Source organism: Notolepis coatsorum (genome assembly GCF_963971535.1).
Source record: "Notolepis coatsorum genome assembly, chromosome: 18".
Taxonomy (NCBI): domain Eukaryota; kingdom Metazoa; phylum Chordata; class Actinopteri; order Aulopiformes; family Paralepididae; genus Notolepis; species Notolepis coatsorum.
In genome coordinates this window covers 7361379-7381594 of record NC_140182.1, presented here as the reverse complement: position 1 = coordinate 7381594, position 20216 = coordinate 7361379, and the positions used below count along the sequence as shown (strand labels likewise).

The 20216-nt window shown below is 42.7% G+C and overlaps 1 protein-coding gene across 1 annotated transcript in view; it reads left to right on the top strand.

Moving 5' to 3' along the window:
- Positions 1-4429: 4429 nt before the first annotated feature.
- The window catches only part of cd44b (CD44 molecule (IN blood group) b), a 32552-nt gene continuing 16765 nt past the window's right edge, over positions 4430-20216 (top strand). Inside the window, exons 1-2 of the mRNA XM_084334306.1 lie at positions 4430-4516; positions 17982-18156. Coding sequence (XP_084190432.1) covers positions 18143-18156 — 14 coding nt within the window. The 5' untranslated portion in view covers positions 4430-4516; positions 17982-18142. The remainder of the gene's footprint in view (positions 4517-17981; positions 18157-20216) is intronic.

The window sequence follows — 20216 nt, the reverse complement described above, 5'->3', positions numbered from 1 at the left end:
CTCAGCAGCTTCTCAGGGGAGCTACGGATAAAAGGGTTTCGTAGACAGACACCCGCTCCGGGACGCGGGGGTTTCCGTGGTGACAGAGTGTACGTTTAGATCTCCGTGCGGACGGGCAGATAAGAGGAGGAAGAGGAAGTAGAAAGACGCCTTAGAGAGAGAGAGAGGACTGCTTCTGTTTCTCGCCCCTCTCTCCGTCTCTAGATAGTCGGGGGACTCAGTGTGGGCTCATTATTCATGATGGTTTGGACACCAACAGAGTGGATCTTTGTGCAGGTTGAGCTGTGTGTGTGTGTGCGTGCGTCGTGCGTGTGTGTGTGTGTGCGTGTGCGTGTGTGTGTGTGTGTGTGTGTGTGTGCGTGTGTGTGTGTGTGTGTGTGCGCGTGTGTGTGTGTGTGTGTGTGTGTGTGTGTGTGTGTGTGTGTGTGTGTGTGTGTGTGTGTGTGTGTGGTGTGTGTGTGTGTGTGTGTGTGTGTGTGTGTGTGTGTGTGTGTGGGGGGGGGGCAGATGGACAAACAAACAGAACAACAGATTGACAGAAAGCAGAACTAAATGAAGCTGACCAACCAACCGACCAATAGGCACATAGAACATATCTGTACATTTATCTGTACATAATATCCCTTACCTACTCTGCACAGGACAGAATATGTATAGCTGTCTGAATATACTGTACAGTACCTGCATATGATCCTTCTATATACCTACTTATACACCTGCATGTAACCCATATAACTCTGTATGATAGCATGTACAATGATTCTGTATATACCGTATATATATATTACTTCTTACCGTATATATATATCTGTCTGTACATATCTGCATAATAATAATAATCCTTTTTACATATCTGTAGATACTATATCTATATCTGTGCATCTTACTACCATAGTGTCCTTATACCTGTATCACTGTACATATTAATACTACAACTCTGTACATCTGATTATTAGTAGTACTAATTTATATATTTTATACCCAGTTTAATCACCTGTACAGTGTATATTACTATTGCACTTTACACTTACATTTGCACTCTGGTTGGATGTAAAAACTTATTTTCATTGTACTGTACTTGTGCTGTATGATGACAATACATTTGAATCTAATATAAAACAGAGAGACAGAGAGACAGAGAGACAGAGATGCAGAGAGACAGAGAGACCAAGCGACAGAGAGACAGAGAGGCAGAGAGACAGAGATACAGAGATACAGAGAGGCAGAGAGACAGAGAGGCAGAGAGACAGAGAGGCAGAGAGACAGAGAGACAGAGAGGCAGAGACACAGAGATACAGAGATACAGAGATACAGAGATACAGAGAGGCAGAGAGACAGAGAGGCAGAGAGACAGAGATACAGAGAGACAGAGAGACAGAGAGACAGAGACACAGAGATACAGAGACACAGAGATGCAGAGAGACAGAGAGACAGAGAGACAGAGAGGACAGGGAGACAGAGAGGCAGGGAGACAGAGAGACAGAGAGGCAGAGAGGCAGACAGACAGAGAGACAGAGAGACAGAGAGGCAGAGAGACAGAGAGACAGGGAGACAGAGAGACAGAGAGACAGAGAGACAGGGAGACAGAGAGCAGAGAGACAGAGAGGCAGAGAGACAGAGAGACAGAGAGACAGAGAGGCAGAGAAACAGAGAGACAGACAGACAGAACAGAGAGGACAGAGAGACAGAACAGAACATAGAGCCAGCCAGCCAGGCAGAGAGACAGAGAGACAGAGAGACAGAGAGACAGAACAGAACATAGAGCCAGCCAGACAACAGCCAGCCAGACAGCCAGCCAGAACAACAGAACAGAGGAGCAGGCCTGTGTGTTCCTCTGAGAGCAGCTGGTGGTTTTGGCTGTGCCCTCATGTGGTAAAGTAAAGTAAAGCTTGTTCCTCGGTCGGCCCCCAAAGCACCCTGCGTGGTCCCACTGCCTCTGTCTCTAAGCAGGGGTGTAAAAAGTACCCAGAAATTATACTTGAGTGAATGTATGGGTACCGTCCTCAAATCGTACTCAAGTAAAAGTCAGAGCATCTGGCTAAAACACACTTGAGTAAAAGTCTAAAAGTTTCTACTTTTAAATGTACCTATAAGTACTAAAAAGTAACAAGTAAACTTTAAAATTTTTTATTCCGGGGCAATGAAATGTTCCGTTTCATCACTCGTACTATCATTTGTAGGCCATCTTCTGTATAGCTTGTCACTCTGACTGTCTTTATTAACGATTAATAACGTTAACGTTAGTTCGGCCAGAGAAACAAATAATACTAATTAAAACGGTTGGGACCTGCAGGATTTTGTACTTTGTATACTTTGTAGGTCTGCATTTATTTTAATTTTTAAAAAAAATTTGTCCTCTCTTTCTCCGATTTTTCTCTGTTTTCTCCCCCGTCCCAATTTAGTCGTTGTGCCAATTCCCCCCCCCCTCCCCTACCTGGTTGTTGTGCGCATATTCTCCTACTGGTCGGTGCAAGGGAACCCTCCGACACGTGCGGCGACAGCCAGTGACTCTTTTTTCACCTGGCAGCGAGGACTCTCATTGGTGAAGTGTAACGCGTGGGAGGTCACGCTGCCTTCATCAAGTCCTGCCTCCGCTGAGCAGGCGCCCAGACCTGACCTGTAGGCGTCGCTGTCCACAACGCCAGATTCCCACCCACGACTTCCCCTCCCCCTAACCCAGCCAAACGAGTTAGTATGACGACCAGCCCAAGCCTCAAGCAATGCTGACTCCGGGAGTCGAGACCGCAGCCTCTTGCATTGGTGACGAGCGCAATCTCCGCTACGCCACCCTGACCGCCTATAGGTCTGCATTTTAAATGTAAGGAGTAAAAAAAGTATATATTTTTTCTCTGAAATGTAATTGAGTAAAAGTACAAGTATACAAACCTAATAATACTCGAGTAAAGTACAAATCCCCCAAAAAAACAGTACTTAAGTATTGTTAACAAATTACAATTACTCAAGTACGGGATGTTCGATATTATTTTTTTTACCGATATCCGATATACCGATATTGTCCAACTCTTAATTTTCGATACCGATATCAACCGATACCGATATATATGGGGGTTTTCCCCTCCAAAAAACGGAATAATTCAGGTAATTAACATTACATATCTCTTGTCGTGGAATTAACACAACATTATGCATACTTTTGACAATAAATAAAATAAGAATTTGTTCTTACTTGCTTGCCTGGGTAAATAAAGGTTAAATAAATAAAAAAAAAAAAAAAAAAAACGATACAGATCATTTCCGATATTACATTTGAATGCCAATATCGGTAGGCCGATAATATCGGACATGCCTACTTCACACCCCCTGTCTCTGAGCAGCATCCAGACCCAGCGTGGTATCGCTGCCCCTTTCAGGCGCGGCCAGAGGGTCCACAATAGAGGCCTTTGGTAGAGAGTCAGTGCCTGTGGGCTTAGCAGAGGCCGCCCGGAGTTTATAAAGACACCCACTCTCTCTCTCTCTCTCTCTCTCTCTCTCTCTCGCTCTCTCTCGCTGCATACTATTGGAAACACCTAGGATTCATGTGTCCTGCCTCCTTCAGAACAGGAGGGGGAGGGACAGGCTGGCTGGCTGTGTTCTGTTTGATCCCCCCCCCCCCCCCCCTCCTGGGCAGGTTTCTCTGCTGTTCAGGGACATGGCGGCTTGTGGCAGCGTTGGGTGTCTTTTAGTGTGTGCGTGTGCGGATGTGTGTGTGTGTGTGTGTGTGTGTGTGTGTGTGTGTGTGTGTGTGTGTGTGTGTGTGTGTGTGTGTGTGTGTGTGTGTGTGTGTGTGTGTGTGTGTGTGTGTGTGTGTGTGTGTGTGTGTGTGTGTGTGTGTGTGTGAGTGTGTGTGTGGGTGTGTGGGTGTGTGGTGTGTGTGTGTGTGTGTGTGTGTGTGTGTGAGGGAGGGGGGGGGGTAGAGAGTTAGATTGATGGTTTGTTTGTGGGTTTTAGCTGGAGAGAGGGAGAGGGAGAGGGAGAGGGATAGGGAGAGAGAGAGGGAGAGGGATAGGAGAGAGAGGGAGAGGGATAAGGAGAGAGAGGGAGAGGATAAGGAGAGAGAGAGAGAGGCAAGAAGTGACTGAGAGAGTTTGGCACATGAATCGCTCTCTGCTCAGCTGCACTAACGGCAGACATCGCTCCCCTCACCTGGCAGCCCCCCCCCCCCCCCCCCCCCCCCCCCCCCACGGCTAGTGATGCAATACCTGGTGTTTATATTCACATCATTAGCAACACGAGGAACATGGCCACCTTATAACCTTGAAAAACAGCCAACAATTCTACTGTACTCGAGTGATAATAACAATAACAAGACCTATGTCATACTGGTACAGGGTACCACTGTATTTAACGCAGATTGCAAAGTAAGATCAATTTTAAAAAGAATATAAGAACAGCAGTTATTCAGAACGAAATCAGTTTGGACTATATATGATATAGTTTACAGCTTGGACTATATATAATATTCTGTGAGGTGATGGCTGACTATAATTGTGTTGATTGAGCATAAAATGTTATTCTGGTGAGAGAACTTCCTATATTCTTAGTTATATTATTATTATTATTTGTTTTTGTTGATAATTGTATCTGTGTGAATGTACATAATGTGATGGTTAACTTATATTCTATTGTGTGGACCCCAGGAAGAATAGTGGTTTCCAAGGCAACGACTAATGGCGATCCTAAATAAACGTAAACATTGTCTGACTGTTTATAATTGTGATTGTGATCGTGTAATGATTATTTACTGCTTTTGGGTATTACAGGTATTATGAATTATGCAGTATGAAAAACTATTAACCTATCTGTACATACTCTTGCTCTGACTCTAATCTCTATACTGCCATATATATCATCATTTATATATGACTTACTACCATAGTGTCTTTATACCTGTGTCACTGTACATGATGATCATTGATCATTGATCAGGGAAAAAAATATATTTTGCTTGGGGGAAAAAGCATTGTTTTTTTCTCCCGCCCCTCCCCTCCATTGTTTCTACAGCATTACAATAGTTGTTTTTGCCAATGTAAATAAGGCTTGTCCCTCTTTATGGACCTGATTTACTTTCGGGGCGACAGTGGCTCACGAGGTAGAGCAGTCGTCTGGCAATCCGGAGGTTCCCGGTTAGATTCCTGCTCCTCCGGGCAGCGTGTCGATGTGTCCTTGAGCAAGACACTTAACCCCTAATTGCTCCCGATGAGCAGGTCGGCACCTTGCATGGTCGCCTCCACCGTTGGTGTGTGAGTGAAGGGGTAAAATGTGAGGAACAAATTGTAAAGCGCTTTGGATAAAAGCGCTATATAAAAGAGCAGCCATTTACCATTTAAAATGAGGTGATATACATCTTTCCGTCACACTTTTCTTTTAAATAAAAAAAGATGATGATAATGTTTTTATTACACTTTTTTTTTTGAGCCCATGCCTCCAGATCTATTAATCTTACATTCATATTTTAAAGCCCTCCTGAATAACATGATAGTATGACATAGTTGAAACATTTTCGCATTGTTTTTTCTCCCGCCCCTCCCCTCCATTGTTTCCACAGCATTACAATAGTTGTTTTTGCCGAATGTAAATAAGGCACACTTTATGGACCTGATTTACATTCGGCAAAAACACCTATAGCAATTCAAACGAGTTGTGTGACTCATTCACGTGACACAATGCAGGTGCGTGTACGATCGTGTCAGAGTGAAACCATCTTAAATATCCCTTGTAATGGCCCCCCTCTCACTCGCCACTCACTGGACAGCAGGACAAATAGAAATGTGCCATTTGTTGTTGCTCAGCTGAATGAATGAAAGGACTTTTTCACAAGCACATAAAAGGCAGTCTTCTCAAGGCAAGAGTCTAGTGGACTGACTGAGCTCTTGATAAAAGGACTCAGGTCTGTAATTGTATTTGCTGTGTTGTGGGTCTGAATTCTGTTGTTGTTGGTGATGATGATGTTTGTAGTAAAACAGAATGTGGGGATAATAAGTATAGTAGAAGAGAGATAATGAGATACAGAGGATACACAGACAGACAGAGAACATTACATCAGAACATACTGGAGGAACCCTAAGAACCATCCAGTCATTAGATCAGAACATACTGGACCTTAACACATTGGCGACCACGGTTTGCAGTGTAATATGGTTCTGGACGACCAGGGTTTGTCAACAAACCGATGTACTTTCTAACAGCTATATATACTTTATAGTATTGCTATCTGTCCATTCTCATTGTCACTTGAGTGCATAAACCGTGCCTTCATAATGGCTTAAAGAAAATAAAAATCCATCGGTTGGTTGTCATTTTATAGCGTCGTGAATATAAGCTTTATCGCAGTTTTCGGCTCGTCTTTTTTCTGGGAAGCTAGATATGAGGCTAAAGGCTAGTCACGTTATATCAAACGCCATTTCTGTTGTATATATACGAATGAAATAAAACAAACTGCTTAGCATCCGGACTATTACAGAGCATCTATGGATGAAATGGGGGCGGCGGGGGACGCCGATAAGTATTATTGATTAGCAATACAGTGTGCGTTCAAGTAGCCACATTCACTGATCGATCGCTTGCGTGTTACAACAATGTCCAATCCGGCTGTAATTTGGGTGAATAGTATCCTACCGTCAGCCCATGTGATCGCCGGCAGCATTTCGTCATTATTCATCGGCATCTGGTAGATCGATATGTCCATTGGCTGATCATAAATCCCATTATTCCAGGCTGAAATCTGCGTTCCGTAACGTGATCAAAGATGGAGGATGTTCGGCTGGGATCCAGGCTCATATGAAACGCCCCAGACAGTAAAAAAAATAATTTTCCCATTCGGCCTCAATGATACTGCAGTGGAGCGATGGCGCCCCTAAGAGGATCTGGCCGGTATTGCATGTCGCCGATTTAAATCTGGCGGGTAAATCTGCAGACTCGATCCGGGATCTTGATCCGTTTATTAATATGGAATAAAACAATAACAACTTGCCACGAGTTAACTCGTGGCTCTGGTCCTCAACGGGTGGAATCGAAACACGAGTTAACTCGTGGCTGGTCCTTAAAGTGTTAAGAACCATCCAGTCGTAATAGCGCTAAAATAAGTTTGGCATCCAACCAGAGTGCAAATGTAACAATAAAGTGTAGTAGTGATATACAATGTACAGGTGTTTAAACTGGGTATAAATAAATTGGTGCTACTGAGTAATAGTGCTAATCAGATGTATGTACAGAGTTGTAATATGTACAGTGATACAGGTATAAAGACACTATGGTAGTAGTAAGTCACACTGGCCAGCAGCGTAAGAGTAGGTAAGAAATATGTACATATAAAGATATAGTATCTACAGATATGTAAAAAGGATTATATGCAGGTATTTACACCGGTCAGTGAGAGTTAAAGAGAATGCTTAAGCCTCACTACATATTTGTCATTCCTGATCAAGCTTGAACATCTAACCATGTCCTCTGGTAGACGGATGTGGAGTATGTGTAATTAGCACAGTATCATGATATCAATTCTCAGGAATGCTGAACCAGTTTGGACATGGAACTGAAGCTTGTCCAGAATCTATTCCTTGTTGTTGTTGTTGTTGTTGTTGTTGTTGTTGTTGTTGTTGTTGTTGTTGTTGTTGTTGTTGTTGTTATGCATCCCACTATTCAAGGGGTACAATGTTTATGTTTGTGGCCATGAAATAACAGAAAATGTTTTAAGCATTAAACTCAGCAAGCTCCTTGGCTCAAATTCAACCAGGTTTATACAGATATCTAGATAGATGTGTATAAAAATGAATTGCCCTTATTACCCGGAGGCCTAAACCCCAACCTCCCTATAGTTATGGTAGAATTCCAGTTACTAAGAATTGCATTTATTATTCAGAACGTGAAGGAGCGTGCTGATGTTGACGCTTTAAGAATAATAACATGTTACATAGAGAGCTACATATATATATATATATATATATATATATATATATATATATATATATATATATATATATATTTATTAGGGATGTCCGATATTATCGTCCTACCGATATTATCGGCCGATATCGGCATTAAAATGTGATATCGGTTGATATCGGTATCAGAAATTAAGAGTTGGACAATATCGGTATATCGGTATCGGTAAAAAAAGCCAATATTGAGCATCCCTAATATATATATATATATATATATATAGGGAGGGAGAGGGAGAGAGAGGGAGAGAGAGAGAGAAGAGAGAGAGGGAGAGGGAAAGAGAGAGAGAGAGAGAGAGAGAGAGGGAGAGGGAGAGGGGGAGAGAGAGAGAGAGAGAGAGAGAGAGAGAGAGAGAGAGAGAGAGAGAGAGAGAGAGAGAGAGAGAGAGAGAGAGAGAGAGAGAGAGAGAGAGAGAGAGATGTTAACACTAGCACAGCCGACAAGGGGTCACATGACCCCTAGGCATTTTCAATAAATGTATCCTCGTCACTTCGGTCGAGCTCCAGCTCTGTCATCTCAATGACTTTTACTAAAAGTACCAGTTTTATCTGGCACGGTTTCTGAAATGTCAAAATGACTTCAGGAAAATGGAATTAGAACGTTATTCCAGCTATTTTTGCTGAGCGGCCATCTCCCCCCCCCCCCCCCCCCCCCCCCCCCCCCGATTCGCTGGCTTCAATTCCTCTTTTTATTAGGTTTTTTATTTATATATATATATATATATAACAGATTATATATATAACCGATAAACCACAAGCGACGAACACATCTCTCAGCTCCCCCGTTTGTACCCGTTGCCATGGTTACTCTGTACACAAACAAAACGATTAAAAAACGGATCGAGGAGATAGTGGGTAGTATCTCCTCCGACACAGGATCACTTTGACCGTGTGAAGGCGTGAGGTCATGATGTGGCGATGCTGCCGCCAGCGCTTAGCGACCAATTAGATGCTGCCGCCGCGCTTAGCGACCAATTAGATGCTGCCGCCAGCGCTTAGCGACCAATTAGCGGCACCGGCCTTTTGCCGCCGCCGCTGCCTCGCGAGTCACACCGATTACGTGCCGGTATTTTAACCGTGACTCTCTCCGCAGACTTATATAAATGTCGATTTTAAACGTTGTCATGCAGCACGCCTCCATTTTTCTTTAATAATAATAATAAACTTTATTTGTATGGCACCTTTCATACAGAAACTGCAGCTCAAAGACAAACAGAAAAAAGACATACGGCATAAAATGAGCACATAAAGTGCAGACATATAAAATCACCGTTTTTCACATTAGGGTCTGACATCACTCTTTACTTTACTCTGAGATATCGGACATTTCCTTTCAAACCTTTATTTCAACTCGTGAGACACCGAGGGTTACCCTCATGTACAGCGGCGACAAGCTCACAAAACAAGTTTACCAACAATTTCATACATATAGTCATCATAATAAATAAGAATAAACAATAAAAAATAAATCGGCTAAGACAGTTACAAGTCGACACACAGTGGTTGGAGATCATACTTTTACTAAATGCAGCAGCAACAAAAAAAAAGGAAGAGTAAAATCTTCTTCTGAGAAATAGAGGCGTGTCTATCTGACTCCACCGCTCGCACAGGATGTGAACTTTAGCACGTCCTGTCCACACAGCGGTTCCCATGGCGACGCCCCGTCGCCAAGACAACCAACATCAGGACGGTGTTTTGAGAAGAACCCTGATCAGATTCTTGGGGTTTTTAGATCAGATTCCTGAGATCTATCTGCTCTGATCTCAACTTCATGTATCAGGGTTGGGGACAGATCAAACAGTGGACCGGTCACCATGGAGACGGACGGTCACATGGTCACATGGTCACATGGTCTGTCCCCTGAGTGATGGTGAGACTCTGTGTCACGTCACATGAGCGTGTTGTGCAGTATGTGCACAGTATGTATGTATGTATGTTTGTGTGTGTGTCTCAGTATGTCTCAGTATGTATGTGTGTGTGTGTGTGTGTGTGTGTGTGTGTGTGTGTGTGTGCGTGTATGTATCAGTATGTGTGTGTGTGTGTGTATCAGTGTGTTTGTGTGTGTGTGTGTGTGTGGCGTGTACTGTATGTGTGTGTGTGTGTACTGTATGTGTGTGTGTGTGTGTGTACTGTATGTTGTGTGTGTGTGTGTGTGCGTGTACTGTATGTGTGTGTGTGTGTACTGTATGTGTGTGTGTGTGTGTGTGTACTGTATGTGTGTACTGTATGTGTGTGTGTGTGTGTGTACTGTATGTGTGTGTGTGTGTGTGCGTGTACTGTATGTGTGTGTGTGTGTACTGTATGTGTGTGTGTGTGTACTGTATGTGTGTGTGTGTGTGTACTGTATGTGTGTACTGTATGTGTGTGTGTGTGTGTGTACTGTATGTGTGTGTGTGTGTGCGTGTACTGTATGTGTGTGTGTGTGTACTGTATGTGTGTGTGTGTGTGTGTACTGTATGTGTGTACTGTATGTGTGTGTGTGTGTGTGTACTGTATGTGTGCGTGCGTGTGTGTACTGTATGTGTGTACTGTATGTGTGTTTGTTTTACACACTCTGACTGCATCAAAAGAGGAACCGAGCAGCGCTGACGCCCGGGAGACAAACAGTGGCGATGAATGATGATCCTCTCAGCCGCCCTGATGGCTCCTCTGTTTCTCTCTCACGCCCCGCATCGCACAGAAGCACGCGGTCACACTCTCAGTCCTTCCATATACCGTCCTCTTCTTAACCCTCGAGTCAACCTTTAAAAAACCCACTACCTGTATCTCCCTAGTGACCGAAACTGCAATCTCAGTAAAAACGTATATCTTTCATGTATTGTTCCAATTTTCTTTCATGAATTATCATTATTAACTTCAGTCCTTCACCATATCGAATATTTATAAATGTTCAGGATTTTAACCATTTCTTAAATTAGGGTTGGGGTTAGGGTTAGGGTTAGGGGGTTAGGGTTAGGGTTACCCTAGGGTTACCCTAACTCTAACCCTAACCCCAACCCTAACCTGTCCAGTTCTGCGACTAGGGTGAAAGGTGACTTGTTTTATTTTTTAAAATACAAACATGGATTATTGTAATGTGAGTCCAAGATGTGATACACTGAGCTACTTTTTTGGCATATACATAAAATCTCGCCAACGCTATCCACAAACACACGTGAAGGAAACCCTAACCCTAACCCATTCGACCAGATCTGCGACTAAGGTGCCTCAAGGGTTAATTCAGTTTCAGTCGACATCAATCTCTTGACGTTTTTTTTTTTTAGCGCACAGCTCCTTGGTCTTCTCTCTTTCTCGAATCTAGAGCTTCGAGTCGGAGGCGGAGGAGAGAGAGACGTTTAGATACCGCGCGCTCGCGTCTACGGAGACCCCCTGGGGTGTCACGTGGTAGAAGAAAGAAAAGATCCACATAATATATATATATATATATATTTCTTTTCTTTTTTCTTTTTTTTAGCTTTTTTCCCGGACCTTTTTTGAGGGCACTCCATCCACCCCCCCCCCCCCCCCCCCTCTTCGGGGGACAACTTTATTATTTATTATACGTTTTAATTATTTACAGTACAAAATTAAATAAAAAGTGTAGTAAAATAAGAAAAATATAAAAAAATATATATTTCATTGCCCTCTCGGAGGGGGGGGGGGGAACTCAGACTAGATATTGACAAACAAATGACAACTAAGGACAATGAAGGACAACAACGAATACACATGACAAGGGAAAGGGGGCAGAGAGGGGAGTAAGTAAAGTAGAGGGGGATTGAGAGAAGGGTGGGTTATGGAGTGGATGGCTCACGGTCAATCTCCTATGATTGGGAGCCTAGATTATCCACAAGCAATTTCAGATGTTATTAAATTGTGAGACTTCGATGTGATCCACGGTTGAGATTGTTTCCTGTGATGTGTAATTTGAGAGAAGGCCTAACCATTGGCCAGTATTCACCTTTTTTCTTGTCTTCCAGTTTAAGAGGATAGTTTTCTTGGCAACAGCTAGAGAAACGAGTAGGGGTTTGGTGTTCTGGACTAATAATATATATTTTATAATTGACCCCCATCCTCCTGGCCAGAGAAAGAGAAGGCCTCACTGGACTCACCTAAATTGTATTTGATTAGCCATGTTTTAGCAATAGGCTACATTTGGATCAAACAAGATGATGATGCGCGTAATTAACCTCTCTGGTTCCACCACACTGTTTATATAGTAGTGTATATAGTGTTCCATTGTCTCGCCACTGATGAGATGACCTCATCAAATTCTGGTATATCTACATACCTTGTGTATGCTGGCCAGTATGACTTACTAACTACCATAGTGTCTTTATACCTGCTGTATCACTGTACATATTAATAGCTACAACTCTGTACACGCATCTGATTAGCACTATTACTCAGTAGTACTGATTTATATATGTTTATACCCAGTTTAATCACCTGTACGTTGTATATCACTGTTGCACTTTACTGTTACATTTGCACTCTGGTTGGTGGATGCCAAACCTCTTTCTGTTGTACTGTACTTGTGCTGTAGTATGATGACAATACATTTGAATATAATCTAATCTAATCTGATCAAAATTTATTTGAACCCACCTTCCGCACGAGGCCTTTATCCGCGTCTGCTCGTTCTAACTCACGTTCGAGTTCCTCCTTGATTCTGCACATAACGGATTGAGGATTCTGTGTAGCCGATGTAATCGATGATGTAATTGATGTTGATAATGATGTAATGTCTTGAATATTGTTGTATCGTTGTGTGTGCCGGACCCCAGGAAGAATAGCTTTTGTCAAGTGCAAAAGCGAATGGGGGATCCTGAATAAACATAAACATAAACAGTACACAGTTTGGCGTGTAAGTATTCTCTTAGGGACACAGGAGGGAAACCCTTTGGGCGAGACGTCATAATGACAATTAGACTTGTTTATATTCACTCTATTGAGTCTGTTTCCTTTCACAAGAAACGGATGCGGTGATGCCTAAAATAGGCCCCCTCAAATAAACAGACTAAACAAATTCAGCAAACAAAACATGTAGGAAAACTAATGAATCGGTCCACAGCTGTCTAGTTGTTTATGGAGTGCGCGCGTGCGTGTGCGTGTGCGTGTGTGTGTGTGTGTGGGTGTGTGGGTGTGTGTGCGTGCGTGCGTGTGTGGGGGGGGTGGGTGGGTGTGTGGGTGTGTGTGTGTGCGCGCGTGTGTGCGCACGCGTGTGTGTGGGGGTGGGTGTGTGTGTGTGTGTGTGTGTGTGTGTGTGTGCGTGTGTGTGGGGGGGTGGGTGTGTGTGTGTGTGTGTGCGTGTGTGTGGGGGGGTGTGTGGGTGTGTGTGTGGGGGGTGTCTGTGTGTGTGTGTGCGCGCGCGTGTGTGTGGGGGTGGGTGTGTGTGTGTGTGTGTGTGTGTGTGTGCGTGTGTGTGGGGGGGTGGGTGTGTGTGTGTGTGTGTGTGCGTGTGTGTGGGGGGGTGTGTGGGTGTGTGTGTGGGGGGTGTCTGTGTGTGTGTGTGTGCGCGTATACATGCATGCAGGAGTTTGTGGTGAGTGTTTATATGTGCGTCTGCGCGTGTCCATTATTTTACAGAGGCTAAATTGTACCCATTACGTACTCCTCCATGCCATCTGGATCCTGACGGCATTACGTCATGATGCCAGCCTGAATGAGGCTCTGAGCCAGGTGTGTGGATCTATATCAGTTTCAGTTTCAGTTTATTTAATTTTTTTAAAAGGACAGTTGACACATTGATAAACATTTCTGTAAATGTGTCAGTTTTAGCCAGCTGGCTAATTTGCAACTGTAGTCCTTTTGGCAAGATGTTATGAGACCGACAATACACCTAGAACAGAAGCATTAAAAGTAAATCCAACATAATAGTAAAAGCAATAATAAAATACACAATAAACCGATTAAAAGTGATCACATGTTTGATTGGTTAATAGCCAGGTCTTGAGTTGTTTTGTAAAGGTGTGGTAGAGGTTGCACAGTGTCTTATTTCAGTTGGTAGGATGTTCCAGAACTGAGTGGCTCTGACTGCAAAACAGGACTGACTGAAGGAGCTGGACCTAAACGGCACAGTACAGTCCCCTCTCTCTGGGTAGATTCGTCCACACGCCAATCCCACCGAGGTAGGGGTGAAGAAATGAATGGCCTGCGAGATTCTGACGCACACGACTACGTCGTTATCTACGTCGTTATGGTCTTATCTTCCCTCCCGCTGAGGAAGTGGCTTTATGGCTCCTGTCCGTCACGTTGTCACTCCACTTTGATCCGACGTGATTTTTATTTAACCTGAATAACCTGAACACTATACAACAACCATCAAATACACTCACAGCACACACATCCACACGCACACACTCACTTTAAACAAACAACTCACTGCAGCACCCACTCTACACACTTTAGAACACCTAAACACACTTTATATTTATTGGCAAAGAATTTGCACTACAACCCATACCTCAGTACACCTTACTGTAAATTGTACCTAAATTGTACCTCATCTCGTTTCTGCTTTGCACTATATAGTATATTGTATATTAGTATATTGTATAGTATATTCTATGGTAACTCAGTTACTTCTACTTGCATTGAACATTGTACCATATGTACATATTGAACACTTGTGCCTACGTACGTGACTTCTATTTTATACTTGCTATACTTGTTTTATTTTATACTTATCTTTTTTGCCTAGCACAGTCTCTGGAGCGTAACAGAAAGAAGCATTTTGTATAAAAGTATTCTGTACTTCTGTATGACAACTACTAAAGAAACTTGAAACTTGAACTTTATTTGACCAGTTAGTCACTTGAGATCAATTATCTCTTTTTCGAGCAAGACCCGGCCAAGATGGCAGCGAAACGAAAACAAACATACTGTTGTACAAGACACAAACACAGAGAAAAACATAAAAAGTGGGGCAACGGGATACATTTGAGCTGCAGCAAACAAGATTGAATGGGATTGGGGGGAGATTAGAGGGTATAGGCAGGGGCGGACCTAGCCCATTTGGCGCCCTAGGCGAGATTTTTTGCTTTTTTCTTCATAGTTCTCTAACGTTAGTCTTTCTTTCCTCAACGTTCAATTCTATAAACACTTGACCGATACCCATCAATGCACAGCGCTCTAGCATGTTCTGACTGTGAACACCTAAAGCTGAGGCTCAGACCGACCGACCGTTTTAGATTTTTGGCTCATTTTCCCTTATGTTAGAATTTTTTTAATGTAAAAATAATGGTTGCAGATATAGAGGTGGGCGCCAAAACTGCACACCTCTATATTTCCACCTTCCTACAGGCGACCGCCTATATCGCCTGTAGGAAGGTCCGCCCCTGGGTATAGGGTAAAAAAGGTATAGGGTAAAAAAGGTATAGGGTAGAAAGAGGAGGGGAGGTGAGGCTTTGCAGGAGGTTGCTGGGGGGGGGGGGGGGGGGGGGGAAGGTCAAGTTAATGAATATAAATATAACACCACATTATACAGTGAATCATCGACATTCTCCCATCTCGTTCTTTAACCGTCTGTAGTGTGGTGGTAGTGAAAGGGTTAACCCTTTTTGTCGTGCGGCAGTGAAAGGGGTTAACGTTCCGTATTGTCACAGTGAAAGGGTTAAACCGTTTGGTAGTGCGGCAGTGAAAGGGTTCAAATCAGATATGGAAATGAGGGCCTGCAGAGTTTTTTTTTTTTAAGTCCATTCCAGGCAGAGGGAGTGCACTTTGGGGTACTTTGGGGTATTTTGGGGTATACTTTGGGGTATTTTGGGGGTATACTTTGGGGTATTTTGGGGTACTTTGGGGGTATTTTGGGGTATACTTTGGGGTACTTTGGGGTACTTTGGGGTATTTTGGGGGTATACTTTGGGGTATTTTGGGGTATTTTGGGGTATACTTTGGGGTACTTTGGGGTATACTTTGGGGTACTTTGGGGTATTTTGGGGTACTTTGGGGTATTTTTGGGTATACTTTGGGGTACTTTGGGGTATTTTGGGGTACTTTGGGGTATACTTTGGGGTACTTTGGGGTATACTTTGGGGTACTTTGGGGTACTTTGGGGTATACTTTGGGGTATTTTGGAGTACTTTGGGGTATACTTTGGGGTACTTTGGGGTATTTTGGGGTACTTTGGGGTATACTTTGGGGTACTTTGGGGTATACTTTGGGGTATTTTGGGGTATACTTTGGGGTATTTTGGGGTACTTTGGGGTATTTTGTGGTACTTTGGGGTACTTTGGGGTACTTTGGGGTACTTTGTGGTGATTAGTAGGACCCCACCAGAGAGCTTCTCCATGAGGGCCACACGGTCTCACCAGAGAGCTTCTCCTTGAGGGCCACACCGTCTCACCAGAGAGCTTCTCCTTGAGGGCCACACATGTCTCACCAGAGAGCTTCTCCTTGAGGGCCACACATGTCTCACCAGAGAGCTTCTCCTTGAGGGCCACACATGTCTCACCAGAGAGCTTCTCCTTGAGGGCCACACATGTCTCACCAGAGAGCTTCTCCTTGAGGGCCACACATGTCTCACCAGAGAGCTTCTCCTTGAGGGCCACACGTGTCTCACCAGAGAGCTTCTCCTTGAGGGCCACACATGTCTCACCAGAGAGCTTCTCCTTGAGGGCCACTCGTGTCTCACCAGAGAGCTTCTCCTTGAGGGCCACACATGTCTCACCAGAGAGCTTCTCCTTGAGGGCCACACCGTCTCACCAGAGAGCTTCTCCTTGAGGGCCACACGTGTCTCACCAGAGAGCTTCTCCTTGAGGGCCACACGTGTCTCACCAGAGAGCTTCTCCTTGAGGGCCACACATGTCTCACCAGAGAGCTTCTCCTTGAGGGCCACACCGTCTCACCAGAGAGCTTCTCCTTGAGGGCCACACATGTCTCACCAGAGAGCTTCTCCTTGAGGGCCACACATGTCTCACCAGAGAGCTTCTCCTTGAGGGCCACACATGTCTCACCAGAGAGCTTCTCCTTGAGGGCCACACATGTCTCACCAGAGAGCTTCTCCTTGAGGGCCACACATGTCTCACCAGAGAGCTTCTCCTTGAGGGCCACACATGTCTCACCAGAGAGCTTCTCCTTGAGGGCCACACGTGTCTCACCAGAGAGCTTCTCCTTGAGGGCCACACATGTCTCACCAGAGAGCTTCTCCTTGAGGGCCACACATGTCTCACCAGAGAGCTTCTCCTTGAGGGCCACACATGTCTCATCAGAGAGCTTCTGGTCTCACCAGAGAGCTTCTCCATGAGGGCCACACACTGGCAATATTTAATATGATAATAAGTAGTGGTGTATAGAGATGGGTACCGAATTCGGTTCTTTTGAGGTACCGAACCGAAACACGTCGGTACTACCGAGTATCGATTCAAGTGAGATACAAAAAAAAAAAAAAAAAAAAACGTTTTTTTTTTTTTTTTTTTTTTTTTTTCATGTCAACGTTCACACGCACAATATATGCTTACCTAAGATTTGTCTTGATTCAACAACAAAGCAGTTGGAGCAATGGCAAGCCGAAAACGGTCGAAATTGTAGTTATTTGAAGTTAGGATTTTTTTTTCATGACTGAGGTAGGTAAATAATTTTTTTTTTGACTAAAGTACCGAAAAAAAGGTACCGTTGGGTACCGGTATCGATTCACAGGTACCGGTACCGGTACCGTATCGGTTCAAATGTGAAAGGTACCCATCCCTAGTGGTGTAAAGGTACACGTATCCGTACCAAACGGCTGTGCAGTGTACCGAACTAATACAACGGTATGTTAACCACTAACGACCGCCCACCGGGGGCTGTTTTTTCCCCACAATCTAATATAATTATTATTATTTTTGAATTTTTTTTTACAAGTGGATTATTCATTTCAATATAGAATATTCGCCGACAGCCCTACACAAGTACAATACGTTACTGCACACTACTACATCACCCCTGAGTGGAACATGGAAAGCCACATTTTCCCCCCCACTGTACCGAAAACCCGTACCGAACCGTGACTTCAAAACCGAGGTGGTTTTTGTGTGTACCGTTACACCCCCCCCTAATAATAAGACGTGTTCTCTCTCCCCTCAGGCCCACGGGTGACGTCTCGGAGCTGCAGCTATGCCCGAGTGTTCATCGTGGAAGGAGCGGACCGCCACTCCTTGACCTTTCAGCAGGCCAAGGAGCTGTGTGAGGACCTGAAGACCACCCTGGCCACTCCGGAACAGGTCCAAGAGGCCTATAACAGCAGCATGGAGACCTGCAGGTGAGAACATAATAATAATAATAATAATAATAAGGGATGTTCGATATTGGCTTTTTTACCGATATTGTCCAACTCTTAATTTCCGATACCGATATCAACCGATACCGATATATGCAGGGTCCCCCCCCCCCCCCCAAGAAACGGAATACATATCTCTTGTCGTGGAATTAACACAACATTATGCATACTTTTGACAATAAATAAAATAAGAATTTGTTCTTACTTGCTTGCCTGGGTAAATAAAGGTTATAGAAATGTAAAGGACACATTTTCATGTATAGGCCACATTTTCAAACGACTCAGTTCAGTGAGGGTGAATATTGTGAGAGGAGAATTGGAAGAATGCGCCAATATGAGAATTTTGAGACATAGATCATATTAATATAAGTTCACATAGCTAGGAAACAATGCTAAACACTCAAAAAGGCCATTTATAAGATAGTTCCCCTTTAAATAAATATATATATATATTTTTTTAAACAGATACAGATTCTTTCCGATATTACATTTCAATATCGGTAGGCCGATAATATCGGACATCCCTAATAATAATAATAATAATTAGGGATGCTCGATATTGGCTTTTTTACCGATACCGATATACCGATATTGTCCAACTCTTAATTTCCGATACTGATATCAACCGATATCAACCGATACCGATATATGCAGGGTTTCCCCCCAAAAAAACGGAATAATTTCAGGTAATTAACATTATATATCTCTTGTTGTGGAATTAACACAACATTATGCATACTTTTGACAATAAATAAAATCAGAATTTGTTCTTACTTGCTTGCCTGGGTAAATAAAGGTTCTACAAATGTAAAAAAAAAATATATATATATTTTGAAAACCGATACCGATATTTTCCGATATCACATTTTAATGCCGATATCGGCCGATAATATCGGTAGGCAGATAATATCGGACATCCCTAATAATAATACACGTTATTTCTATAGCACCTTTCATACAAAGTGCTTCACACCAGTGATGTAGACACAACATAGACAATGACAATAAAATTGGCATAATTGTAGAAATTATGCAATAGAATTCTGTCATTAATTTAATTTATATGGAAAAAAAATAAAAAGTGTAATATTTCTTATTGATTAAGATTAATGAATAGTTTATTTTCGGTCTTTGTTTACAACAAATCAAAAACACACTTGTGTGAACTTATAAAAAGAAAAAATCACAAATGTACATATTCAAAGTAAGCTCACACACAAAATCCAAACTCAGTGACCGAAAAAAGGAATAGGCTGAAACACATGCTTATTTATTATTATTATTTTTTAACCTTTTTGAAGAAAAAAACAAATGTTTGATGTTTTACTCAAAACTGTACTCCTGAATTATTTAACTTTTTAAGACTTTTTAAAATCTCCCCTGAGAAGTACACAACTTCAACCCGTCACTAAGGCTATTCCATAATTTAACTCCAAAAATGTAAACACATCTAGCTTTTACATTAGTTCTTACTTTTTTTTTAACATGTTTTAAGAATACATAACCCTCTTAAATTATGCTTTCCTTCTCTTAATTTAAAGAGGCATTGTATACAAACTGGTAGGCTTTTACTCTTAGCACGAAAAATTATTTCCAAAGTTTTTATGTACACCATATCTACAAATTTGAATGTGCAAGATAAGAAGATAAGATAAGATATTCCTTTATTGATGCGCCTATGACATAGACATGGAAACCTGCAGGTGAGCTCACAAAGCTTTGTCCACAGCCATCACCCTAAAACATAAAAGGGGACCAACTCTCAGTGTATATATATATATTAGGGCTGTCAAAATTAATGCTTTAACTTTGGAGATTAATTTAAATTATTTAAAGCATTAAAATAAATGAATCTAGATTAACATATGGAGTGAAAAATATTCAATCTCAGCGCCGCGGATATGAGAAAGAGGTCAATGTAGCTGAGGTTTTGTTGAACATTTGTATTTCACAGGAGAGAAACTCTATTCAAAGAAAGCTATTAAAATAGTCTTTGAATCTAAATATACTTTATTTGTGTTGATTTTACATTTAATTCCATG